This window comes from Stegostoma tigrinum, chromosome 1, assembly GCF_030684315.1.
Source record: "Stegostoma tigrinum isolate sSteTig4 chromosome 1, sSteTig4.hap1, whole genome shotgun sequence".
NCBI lineage: Eukaryota > Metazoa > Chordata > Chondrichthyes > Orectolobiformes > Stegostomatidae > Stegostoma > Stegostoma tigrinum.
Window position 1 is genome coordinate 30,415,392 of NC_081354.1, and position 13,681 is coordinate 30,429,072.

At 40.1% G+C, this 13,681-nt stretch overlaps 1 protein-coding gene across 1 annotated transcript in view; it reads right to left on the bottom strand.

The window, feature by feature from the left end:
- Positions 1-13,681, bottom strand: part of LOC125455695 (uncharacterized) — an 81,884-nt gene that overhangs the window by 23,736 nt on the left and 44,467 nt on the right. Inside the window, exons 6-7 of the mRNA XM_059644094.1 lie at positions 9,837-9,933; positions 8,317-8,469 (exon numbers count right to left, since the gene is read on the bottom strand). Of these exons, the coding sequence (XP_059500077.1) occupies positions 8,317-8,469; positions 9,837-9,933 (250 nt within the window). The remainder of the gene's footprint in view (positions 1-8,316; positions 8,470-9,836; positions 9,934-13,681) is intronic.

A 13,681-nucleotide genomic window follows, 5' to 3' on the forward strand; every position in this document is an offset into this window, starting at 1 on the left:
CTGCCATCCTTTATCCCCAAAAGGCTCTCTGTCCAACTTGATCATTATCTCCTCAAAGAATTTTAACAGATTTGATACCCATGACAAAGCTGTGCTGACTCCATCATATTTTACCATGCACTTCCAAGTGCTCTGCAATTCATCCTTAATAATAGATTCTAAAATCTTACCAACTACCAAGGTCTGGCTAACTGGCCTATAGTTTCCAGTTTTCACCCTCCCTCCCTTTTTAAACTGGGATGCTACATTAGCTATTCCAGTTCTCTGGCACCCTCCCTGACTCCAGTGATTCCTGAAAGATCACCACCAATACCTCCACAATCTCTTCAGCTACCTGCTTCAGAACTCTGTGGTGTAGTCTACCTGGTCTTGGTGATTATTTACCTTCAGACCTTTCCACGATCTCAGCACTTTCTCCTAAGTGATGGCCACTATGATCACCTCTGTCCCCTGCCTCTCTTGAGGTTCCGGTATGCTAGTGGTGTCTTCCACTGTGAAATCTGAGGCCAAATGACCGGTTGAACCCTGGAAGGATTCCAAAGCATAGAAATTGAGAGGTGGGGTGACATTTACCTTCACTGGAATCAAGCGGTCACTGTGTGTCCTTAGATGTAGGCCATCTCTGGATAAGATGCAGAGGTCAGCAATATTGATGTGAGAGTGGTCTCTAAGGAGAGTAGCCTCTGATGTCTTTAGTCTTAAAGACAAAGGGACCATAGCGGGAAGGGCTCCCACCCTCAAAGAAAGAACTTTAGCTAGAGTCCAACACAAGGCAGGTCACTGAGGTTAGCTTTTTGCCTACAGAATTGCATAACTAAGCCCAATCATTGCTACAAGGGTTCAACCAAATCTTCAAAGGAGAAAAATTAGAAATTTGCTTTTAAAAGCAGTGAACCACTGCATTCCAACCTCCATTTTCTTCAGTGGATCAAAGGGAAATTTTCCAGCCTGCAAGGTTTCCAGCGTCCATCTTAAAAGACAAAAGTAATATTGACTTTTTATGATTGCTTAAAAAGCTAAGCAATAACCTTTTCTTGTGCATGTGTTTGCCTTGTGTGTATGCTGCTGTGATTACATTCAGGTGTTGAGGGTACAAATACTTATTCTTTCTATTTAATCAATTTATTACAAAACCTGTCCTGTGTGTTCGTACTGGAGAAACAAAGTGCTCAAAAAGCACTTCTTTAAAATACATTGTGCTGCAGTTAGTTGTTTGCTGGAAGAGAGGGAACAATCCTGCCATTCCTCCCGTCTGTAATAAAATAATCATGGTCACTGCCAAATCCCTCTGTAGCCTCACTCCTCTCCAATCTAATTTGCTCCAGTTTGACAAGCCTTTAGGATATCTGGCTTTCTTAGAACGCCTGATCTCAGTTGAACCATCATCCATAGCTCCGCCTTCAGTTGCCTGGGACCTAAGCTCTGGAATTCTCTCTCAGGACCTCTCCATTTTTCTTCCTTACTTTCTTCCTTTAAATCTACCACTTTGACTAAGGTATTTGTCTTCTAACCTAACATCTCATTATGCAGCTAACATGTTTTATAATGCACCTGAGAGGGTTGATAAGGGTAGTGCTATTGATATTGTATACATGGATTTCCAAAAGGCATTTCATTCAGTGCTGCACAACTGATTTGTGTGTAAAATTAAAGTATATGGAATAAAAGGGATAATAACAATATGAATATGAAGTTGGCTCTGACACAAAACAGAGTGATTGGTTAATGGATGTTATTTGGGCTGTAGTGAAGTCACCCAGGAATTAGTTTCAGCAGAGGACAGAATGTGGACAGCAGCTTCATATACAGCGAAAGAGTGTTTGGGGACGATGGCTTCATAAAGAGCAAGACAGAGAGTGGGGACAGTATCTTCTAAAACAACATAAAACTGACTGGGGCCAGCAGCTTCATAAACAATGGGAGAGAGAGGGGACGGCAACTTCATAAAGAATTGGAGAGAGAGACAGAGCGAGAAATGGAACAGCAAAGTCATAAAGAAATGAGGGAGATAGCCTAGCAGCTTCTGAAACAACAGGAGAGAGAGAGAGCAGGGACAGTAGCTTCTGAAACAGCACAAGCGAGAACCCAGAGACAGCAGTTCTGGAAAAGTGCAAAAGATTGTTCCAGCAGCAGCTTCATAACGAGAGTAGAGACAGCAGTTTTTGAAAAGAATGTAAGAGAGTGTGGGGACAGCAGCTTCATAAATGGTGGGACAGAGTATGCCGCCAGATGATTTGGAAACAGCATGGGAGAAGGTGGAGAAGGGACCTTTGTAAATAATGGCACAAAATATGGGCACAGCAGGGATCTACCTTCAGAAACTGGGGGACAAAGCCTACAGAATGTGATTCAGCAGCAAAGAAATATAATAACAGTGACATCACAGGAAAGTCTTGAGTGGATTATTTGTTGAGCTGCTGCTGTTTGTCATTGTGTTTCAACCATAATCATTTTGAAAATGGAACTTTCTAAATGAGCACAGTCGTTAGTTCAAGGAATTTCTTTTTCTTGTAATTTCCAGTTTATATAGTACAAAGTAATGGTTAAAAAAGTTAATTAAACTTGAAGATATGGCAAGACAGCTTTGCCAAGTCAAATGTCTGTCCTGTAGCATGTGGGAAATCACCAACATTTCATGTGACCTAGACGAACCCAATTGCAGAAAATCTCACTAGCTGCTCAAGCTTGGACAATGGCGTTGGAGACAACAGCTGGAGTTAGTGATTTGTAACTACAAAGCAGAGAAGTATGTGGATAACAGATTTAGACAGGTGGTTACACAATAGAGAAAGGGAAAGCAGGTAAATAAGAATTGGATAACTACCTTCTTTGTCATAGTAAATTACCATGTATTAAGTTTGCTGAAATTCCTTGCATTTTACTTTTGCTAAAAGTTGCTTGTGAGGAGCTTTATCAAATGCCTTCTAGAAATTCCTTTTGTTGCTCTGCTCTTGATCACCTCAAACAAATTATCTGGATTAGCCAGAAGTAGTCTACCTTACAATTATCAAAATAATATAATCATTATGCAGAAACAGAAGATTAATGTGTTATACTCCTTGGACCAAAGGAGGGCTAATCAGATGTCTGCATACTATACAAATGAAGTCAGAAAGTTTAAACATCATCATTTTGTCAGGACCTTGTACCAGCTCTGAGTCAAATTGTCTCAGGAGATATATTTGGTACAACTTAAGAATTGGCATCACAGCAAAGGCACTGCTTCTGACTTGAAAATTGAAGGACAGCAACACCTTCACAGGAATGATGAGTGACAAAATCAATAAAAGCTACTCTATAATTCATTGAATTATTTAAATAGGTATTTGATTGTGCAGAACTTGATTATTGCTGAAAAAGACAATGTTTGTCAAAGGTCTTCATCTTGTGCTCATCAGGACAATGCTCAAGAAATACCTAAGTGAAAACAACATTTATACTGCGAGGACAGTGCTGAGTGGTTGGCAAGTGGACTCTGATTGGTAAATGGGTTGTCAAAATGCACAAGACAATGACTATCAACAATTAACTGCCAAGTTTTGTTTAAATTTTAAGCTGGGTAAGTTGACTCTGATTGTGAAATGAATTGTTGTCACTTCGTTTCGGTGAAACAGGCACATTGTGTGTATTTGTCTTCCTGGGCTGTGGAATGAGAATATCCAGTCATGCCACTTGCTCCTGATTTCAGTGTAGTAATTTTGGCAGAAAGTACTGCGTGCACAGATGTCAGCAACAGTCAGGTCGGGTTTAAGTGTGATATCTATCACATTCAAATAACCTACAACTCTCACCATTCAGGCCCACAGATGAATATTGGCCAGGAACTAGAGTGCTATGGAAATTTATCCCAACAAGACGTCAACATATTGTGTGAAGGAAAACTGAAATTTGACAGGTTCAATTCTTTATCAGATGTTTCGTACTGCAACTGATGCTGGTATTTTCAACGATTTGGAAGTTGCTGAACTCAATGCAATGTAGTTCCAAATCCATAGTCATTTGGCCCCCTATGATGCTACAACTGTATATTTGTAACGCAAGACATATATTATAAATATCCTGATGTCAGTTTAGAAAGTAAGATTGATTTAATATCATTCTGAAACAGTAAGTTTTACAATCTTTAAGTCTGAGAATTGGCCTGTGATCTGCAAGTTAAAGGACAGAAAAGATGGAACAATATCTTGCTTCTTTTAGTTTGGTTCTAAGCGGCTAGCACACCCTGAAATTGTTCAGATAACACTGCCGCAATTTTCACAATTAAAATGAGTCAACCTTATTTATATTTATGCTACAGCTTGACTCATTTATTTGAACTGCAGTGACCTTCGAGAATACATTATTAAAGATCTTGACTGAGCATCAAGGTTGACCAGTGTCCAGCCGTACCAGACAATCTGGCATCAAACTCATTCTTAAATGAGTGTTAAGGACCCTTAGAAGATAAATATAGCTCATATCCAGCTACATTTATTTTTAAATCTGTTATCTGTTAGCAGATAGTATTAATATTTTATTCAAAAGTTTAAATTATAAGATTATACATTCTTTTCATAATATTCAATATTTCCATTTCCCAATTTCTGATTGGGCACACTAGCTCAGTTGGCTAGATGGCTGGTGTGATTCAGAAAAATGCCTGCAGCATCAGTTTAATTCCTGTTCTGACTCTGGTAGGCTGGAGGAGCTGCCTTTTTGCCCTGCCCTCACAGTGGAAGGCAATGGCAAATCACAAAGTGACAAAAACTGCCAAGTAACTACGGCAAGATTAAACATCACCAGACAATGGATCTGGCTTCTATACAAAAAAATAATGAAATAGAACTGTCATATTTTCAATCCCTTTCCCGAAATGATCATACTTCCTTTCTGACAAGCTATTTTTATTATTTATATCCTTTGATTTTGCTTTTTTCTGTAGATTCACCTCTCTCCTCAGCTTTTTACTTTTCCATGTCATCACAATCTTAACTTAGCTTTAGTTGAATATATTTATTGTGAGCTCTTAGCCTCCTTTTAAATATTACTACTGTTGTTCTAATTTTTGCCTGTTAAGTTTTCCCCACTTTGTCTTCCTTAGCTTCTCCGCTATGGTACCAGCACATCTCACCATTGGGCCTCAGCATTTGCAAAGTGACATGATACAATCATGGCTTGCCTGCACCTTGGTGAATACTGATATCCTGGGAAAGACACCTTTTTGATTTCCTGTTTCTTTCTCTGTTCAGATAGAAGGTAATGAATCACCTGCCTTAGTGTAATGCCTCTGTGACCTGCCAGATGCAGTGATGGTTGGGGAACTGCAAGAGGTTTGCTGTGTCATCTGTTCCTGCCTGAAAGAATCAGCTGTTGAGAAAATGTTCAGGACCGTAGTCACTGGCAGCATCTCATCTCCCCTTTCTGAAGCTGCATGTCTAACTCAAAAGGGTGACACATTTCTGTGACCACTTCCTTGGTAAAATGCAATCACTAAACAGACTTATCCTGGCCTAGATGCAGTTGGGAGAAATGCTCATTGCAGAACCTAGAAGGTAAGGTCCTGGGTTCTGAACTCTTCCCATTCTCTCTCTGTGAGCAGCTTTTCTTCACTGCTGTCTCTGCTTCAGGCCCCTGTGACATTCAACCAAATGAGGAATGTAAATATAGTGGATGGCTGGGAAAAAGCAATATATTCGCTGTTACAAAGACAGCACAGAGCCTAATTCCAAATGTAACCAACTTTTTCTAATTTCACCATAAACCAGAACTTCCACTAACTCAGCAAGAGCAGATAGATAATAAAAAAGCAATGAACCTGCAAGGTGTACAGTGATGCCTTGTACTGATGGAGGTTCCTTGTGCCGTTCAATACATTTTCAGCTGTACATGTCTGAAACAGGACATCAAAACTCAAGAGGTCGAATGGTCTACCCCTGCACCTATTTCTTCCAATTTTATGGTCTAATTGGAAAATTAAAGCTCAAAATGGCTGATCAAATGTCATAGCAGCATCCGACACTGACAATCATAACACAATCAAACAATGCCTAGCTAAAGGGTCTCAATAAAATGGTATGTCAGAAGTAGTTTGAAACAGGACAAATGTCGAAACTTTTTTTTTATTCACTTGTGGGACCTGGGAATTCTGGCTGGCCAGCATTTGTTGCCTGTCTGCAGTTGCCTAGACAAGGTTGTGGTGAGCTGATGTTACGGGTAGTGAATTTTGCTATCATTGTGTTTTGGTTTTTGATTTGCAGCTTTTTTATACATTTGTTCTTGGTATGTGACAGTCACTGACAAGTCCAACATCTATTGCCTAATTAATCATAACGACTTAAGAAACAGGAACAGAAGAATGCCATTCAGCCCATCGAACCCACACCACATTCAGTAAAATCAAGGCTGATCTGATTGAGGCACTCCACTTTCCTGCTTGCCCCCATAACTCTTGCCATCCTTGCCAATCTGTTTAATTTAGTCTTGAATATATTAAAACACTCAGCCTCCACTGCTATCTGGGAAAGAGAATCCCAAAAACTAAAAACCCTCTGGCAGATGAAATTCCTCCTCATCTCAATCTTTCGTGGAAGATCCTTTATTGTCAAGCTGTGCCTCCCTAGTTCCAGATCTCCAATGAGAGGATACATTCTCTCCACAGAATCTTATATTTCAATAAGATCACCTCTTATTCTACCAAACTCCTGTGAGATTAAACTGCTCAACTTTGTCTAATTGTATCCTTCCTTCGGTAAGGAAACTAAAATTGTACACATTACACCAAACGTTGTCTCACTAATGTTGAGGGCAAAGTTCCCTGTTGTTATACTCCATCTCATTTGCAATAATAACAAGAAATCTGTTAAATATATGATTAAATTATTTTAATCTTTCCTTCCTTACAAAACATCAGTGGCATTGTACCAGTATTAGTCAAAACTTTTCCTATAATCATACCTCTTTAATCTATATCTTCCTGCTAGATTAAATAACGCTTAAATTCAAAGCTGAATGCTTACTTGACATGTAGATTGTCAATGACCCTTTAAATATAGTAACAATAAGTTTTCTGGAAAAATACCCCAGAGAAAAGTTGAAAAAACTCTTGTTTTACTTTGATTTGATGTCTTACAGAAAATAATAAACACATTGAAGATAATTTTCACCTTCAACATGTGCTAACCAAATGATTGGTGTTTCAACCCAAATTTCATCTCCATGCAGCTGTGCACGTAAGTATGCATACACTTGTGTCGTTGCTTATGCTGTACTGTTCCACAGGGACGATGGTATTAGCCTGTGTAATGTACCATGCGTTACACAGTTTTTAAAGTGAATCTACATACTTCTAAATCCTCACAATTTGATTATTTTCAGAAATTACAAACCCTGGTTAAAATGTGATTAATTTTTGACAAGGAACTTTATAGGTTGCAAAATGCTATACATTGTCTGATGTACCCACTGTTAAATGGCTGACTTTCTTTTTTTAGAAATGTATAATTCTTCAGGTCAACCATGGTAAATTGAATGATTTTCTGTTTATAGCAACAACAGTATTACACAATGGAATGCACAGTGTTGGTACTTGGATTTAAATTGCCTACTTTCTTATCCACAATATTTAAATATAATAATTAAACACAATGCAAGATTTCTCAGAATATATTTCTCAGGTTAGCATGGTGATTTAGTTGCTAGCACTGTTGCCTCACAGCGCTAGGGACCTGGATTCGACACTACCCTGAAAGACTGCAGGAGTTTGCACATTCTCCCTGTGTCTGCATAGATTTCCTCCGGGTGCTCTGGTTTCCTCCCACAGTCCAAAGATGTGCAGGTTAGGTGGATTGGCCATACTAAATTGTCCGTAGTGTCCTGGGATGTGCAGACTGGATGGATTAGCCATGGAAAATACAGGGGCTACAGGAATGGCTTGGGTCTGGGTGGAATGTTCTTTGAAGAATCAGTGTGGACTCAATGGGCCTAATGATCTGCTTCCACACTCCAGGGATTTTGTGATATTGAATCAATTGCAGCTGAGAAGCAATCAGTATTTTAAGATTATTTTCCCCTGCTAGAAAGTGAGATTCTTTTTACAGTTTGAATGAGATAAATATTTACCTCACTCTCTCACCATTACTGTAATATTGCACCAAATACTGCAAAAGTAAAATTTGCTTTAAATACTTACAGCACACTTTTTCTGGTCTGTATGGATGCAGATACTTATAGCACTTAGAAACACAAACTGTGACTTCCTTTGGACATGAATGAAATAGTGCTGGGAATTTTCTGCAAGATACAATTTCCTTGGAAGAGAAGAAAGTTTGGGAGTTATACCTGCCTAAGAGCACGAATGTATTCTTCACTGTCTCTTTGAAGGAAACCAGGATCCATCAGGGAAGCTTTTAGAAATAGATACCACATCAGTACATTGCCGACCAAGAAGGCGATATGGCAGGCCATTAGCCTATTGAAGGAGATCGAGACAATCTGTGCAATAGAATAGACAGCAACTGAAGTCATTAGCAGCAGATTAATTGACTTGCCTTGGATATGTATGTAATCAAATATCTACTGCACTGACTGAGAAACTTCATAATTCAGGAAAGGGAAAGATAGTGAAAACAAAATTGTGAAATTACAACTATTACCTAGCATATTTTATTCCATCTATGTGTACTGATAATTAAATATCAATGATTTCTAACAATTAATTTTCCATTCACAGGATCTCTGTTAATTTCTATTGACAATAAAAGATATAGGTTTCACAGTTCAGTAAAGTAGCAAGACATTTTGAATTAGATCATTAGCCAAATTGGCAGAAGAGCTCAGATAGATATATTTTCTGTCAGTGTATGAATCAAAATGTCTTTTCTACATAGCATTCGACACATTAGGCCATAGTATTAGAAAATAACATATCCTTATTTTATGATAACAAAGTGTGGAGCTGGACGAATACAGAAGGCCAAGCAGCATCTTAGGAGCACAAAAGCTTACGTTATGTTAGCCTTAGCTTAGTGGCAGCATTATTGCTTTTCAGCATGGTTTCAAATCCTATTAAAGAGATTCAAGCACAAAATCTAGGCTGCCATTTCACTTCAGTGCTGAGGCTGGCTTCACTACAATGTCTTTGACTTTTGGATAGGACATAAAACTGAGATCCTCTCTGCCCTATCAGATAGTTACACTTCAAAAGCACTACATTAGCCACAAAGTACTTTGGAATACCCTGAATTCATGAGTTTCAGGCACACATAGGCTTTCTCCTTTATTTCTTGTCTCCTTCCACCCTTCCCCCACAGGCTTTTAAAATTCTTTGTCCTCACCTAAAACTCTCAGCAATTAGGAAGAAGCTGACCTATTCTATGCCTTTTTATTCATGCTGCTTTTGTAATGGGTGACAAGGAGTGGCTGCAGGCTGTTTGAAATGTTGTGTTGGCCAGTTATCATTCCTTCTTCTGAGAGATGCCAATTTTCTACTCACTTCTTCAGCCAGTCAAACACAGGAAGTGTGTCTGCAATATGCAATGTAATTTCTACAACAAATGATATAGAATACCAACGCAAAAGCAATCCATCTTGACTCTGCTGCCTCAGAAGCTAACTCGTATCCTCTGCTCCCTCGTTATTGATGATCATGTCAATATAGTTCCTTGCCAATACTGAGATTTTCATGGCAGTACATCCATGAGGCACTGGAATGGAAATCCCCTAACAGTTATGGGTATTGGTGAAATGTGGTGTTAGAAAATGCAGCTCTCTCTTATATTAAGAAGCAATTTCTTTTAGAAAATTGAATGTGTTGCTGAGCTCTAGCTGGCTGCCACTTTAGCATACATGCAGTTACTGACCTGTGTAAAATAAGTGGGATAGCCCCATAACAGCAAACAGCCATAAAAAAAAAGAATCGGTCCTTTAGATTTTCCAGGTGGGCCAAAGACCAAAGAACTGCAAAGAATTAGAGAAATTGAATGAGATCAATGGCACTGAATATTAGAATGATATTTTCTCTAAGTGGGGTTGGAGGGACTAGTGTTCTAGAAAACAGAGCTAACACATTCAGACCTTTTTATTTTGATCAGTTAAGTATCTCCAACATTAACAACTACACTTGTAATTATTTTAAAAACCATAGTAATACTTTGTTGAATGCTGTACACACAAGTGTAAGAGTATCCAGTCCATGTTGGTGGATAATTTATGGCTATGGCAAGATATGGTGATGAATAAATGACTTGTACGTCAAGATGAGTTGTATTTGAGGCTCTGTGATCGAGACTGCTGTTGGAGACGAGACAGCAAAGTACAGGGGCTTTGATTCAAATTTTTACTTCCTCTATAGTCACATGGGAGGCACCACACGAGGACAGCTAATGTTGTTACGCTTTTCAAGAATGGTGGTAGAGATAAATAAGGAAATTACTGACCAGTGAGTCACACATAGGGCAACAGCTGGAGAAAGTTCTGAAAGAGAGAATTAATTTCCACTAAGAAAGACAAGGTTTGATCATGGATTATCAACAAGGCATTATCTAACACATTTAACTGAATTTATGGTGAAGTTATCAAGTGTGTAAATGAGGGTAGTTCAGTTGATATAGCCAGGGTACTTTGGCAAGATGAATCCAAAATTTGTTTATTAGTAGGTGCCAGAGGGTGGTGGTACAAGGTTGTTTATATTGCTGGAAGATGTTGTCTGTGATATATATAATACATACACACGGTATATATGTAAACAATACGGAAGAAAATGTGGGGCCTAGTAATTTAGTTTAGTGGATGACACAAAGATTGGCTGAGTGGTTAATGGTAAGGAAGAAGATCTTAGGTTATAGGAAAATATAGGTGTGTTGCTCAGATGAGCAGTGTCAGATAGAATTTAACGCTGAAAAATGTGAGGTAATGCACTTTGGATGAATTAACAAGACAAAGGAGTACTTAATGTTCGGCACAAACACTAGGAAGCTCAAAAGAACTGAGGGATCTTGAATGTTTGTCCACACATCATGGAAGATGGCAGGGAAGGCTAATAGCGTGGTTAAGAAGACCACTGAAGTGTGACTCGCACTTGGAGGAGGGTTGGCCTTTGCTTCATTGGTATGGTGAAGCTCATTTTGGAGGTAATGAGGGAGAAGAGGGGGGTCCTTTTCCCATAGAATGGCCGGAGAATGTCATTGTCCAAGACCAAAAAGAAATGGGTGGAGATTGCTACTGCTACGAGTGGCAGAAAACAAGCAAGGAGAACTTTGGATCCAGAGTAGAAAAAAGGTTTGGCAAACATGTACATTTGGCAAGATGAGTGTGCCTCCTAACCCCTTGGACAGGTCTCAGGGTTTGGACTGTCCAGAAACCAAAGTCCGAGGAGGCCCATGGTACAAACTGCTCTGAAATCAAATGTGTATATGCTGGGACCATTACTGACCCCTCAGAATGGCTTATAGCCAGAAAGCTGCAGAGAAACTGTCATCAAGTAAACTTATAGAGCAGGATTCATTGATGATAACCATGATACAATACAATACAATACAGCACAGGAACTGGCCCTTCAGTCCATCAAATCTGCACCGATTCCTAATTCTCATTTAGACCAACTACTTATTGCCCGTGTGTGGTTTCTATCCCTCTGTTCGCTTCTCGTTCATGTGTCTGTGAAGATACACCTTGAACATTGCTAAATGCCTGCTTCCACCACCTTCACTGGCAGTGTGTTCTCGGCAACCACCATCCTGGGCTTCTCCCCTAAACTTTCACCTCATTTTGAAACCATGCCCTCTTGTAGTTGACATTTCCAGCCTGGGGAGAAAAGCCTCTGACTATCCTGTGCCTCTTATAATTTTGTAGACCTCTATCAGGTCACCCCTCAGCCTCTGTTTTTCCAATGAAAACAATCCAACTTTATCCAACCTCCCTTCATAACTAAAACTCTCCAGGCCAGGCAACATCCTAGTAAACCTTCTCTGCAATCTCTCACTCTGATAGTTAAAGAGGATGCAGATGGACCTGGAAAAACCAAACTTCCTGATACATTTAATGATTACATTTAATAATTGGCTAAATGATCATTCAGCTGTCCACTTCAATCTAGCTGAAAGTGCACTAGTAAGACTTGTCAGCCTCAGAACTGTAGAGATTTCCACCCCACTAAGCTAGCTAATAGTCAGCTCTTGTGGCTCCTGCAGCTGTAGGAATCACTCCAAGACACTTGCTCACCCCTTCTCTCCCCCCAACCTCTGCAGGACCTCAGCTGCATGAAGGCATTGTCACACCTTCAAATGTACCATCCACCGGTGCAGATACTTCCATCTTGGTGGGTCCTCACATTCATGTAGGTATGCTAAGACAAGGTGATGATCATGGCACTCAGGCAGGAGGAAATACCAGACACTGAGGCTATGATCAGTCCCCCTCAGAGCATGGAGGCAAGAACGATGGATAAGGATGCAGGCCTTCAGCAGCCATTGGGAAGGAGGCTATATATTGAACAGCAGCAGGAAATATGTTCTTATACCACAGTTTCACAGAATCAGGATGGGGTTTTAGACAGGGGAGGAAGGAGCTCAAAAGTGCTACCAAGACTTAGGGTTATGTGCACATGAACTCCTCCATTGAGAGGGTGGCTAACCTCTTGAGTAGAGGCCCAACTGTAGTATTAATGTGAGTTGAAATGGTTAAGATTACCACAGAGGTGTGACTCGCACTTGGAGCAGGGCTGCCCTTTGCTTGATTGTTATGGTGAAGATCATTTTAAAGTAATGAGGGAGAGGAGGTTTATTCAATAATGGGATGTGGGGTCGCTATTTCAGTCAGTATTTATTGCCCACCCCTAGGTGCCTTTGTGAAGGTGGTAACGAGCTGCCTTATTGAACTGCTGCAATCCATTGGTAGAGGGAGGGCATTCCAGGATTTTGGCGAAGTGACACAGAAGGAACAGCAATGCATTTTCAAATCAGGATGGTGAATAGCTTCCAGGAGAATGTGCAAGTGGTGGCGTTCCCATGTGTCTGCTGCCCTTGCCCTTCGAGATGGAAATGGTTGTAAGTTTGGAAGGTGTTGTCTAAGGGCTTTCAGTAGCAGTAATGCTGAGTAATGTGGAACTGGTCAACAGTGTTACAGAGATCCTTGGGATCCAAGTAGTGTCCCTACTAATATGCTCCATCAGACATCCATCATTCTCATTAAGGAATGAGGATGTCATGAAGGAGAGTAGAGGTGGCACCTCTTATGAGGCACTCTTATCATCCTCAATTTGCTTGCCCCTCCAACAGAGAGAATACCTGTACTGTAGGGTCAAGTGACAGAAGGTAACCCTGGAAAAGGTACAGATGCAAGAGTTGTGGAGGTGCTGCCACTGGCACATCTGTGAAGATGACAATTATCACAGGCATTGACATCAACAGCCAAGGTTACTGAGCAGGCTGTGTCCAAGGTCAGAAGGGGAGAACAAATCAATTTCTGGTCTATCTGGAATGAGGAATGAGGTGATAAAGGACATAATATGGTGAAGGAAAGGTCCCTGGGGAGACATGATTTCATCATTAAGAGATGGTAAGAGATTAGATGGTCCAGATTGTGATTTCCATCCACCTATTAGCATAGGCATCTGAGATTCCATTCTATGCCATAACCTTCAACTTGGGTTAGAGAGGTCCTGTCCTAATTACAGCATCCTGTATGCGTGTAGTAGTAACCTCCTTCA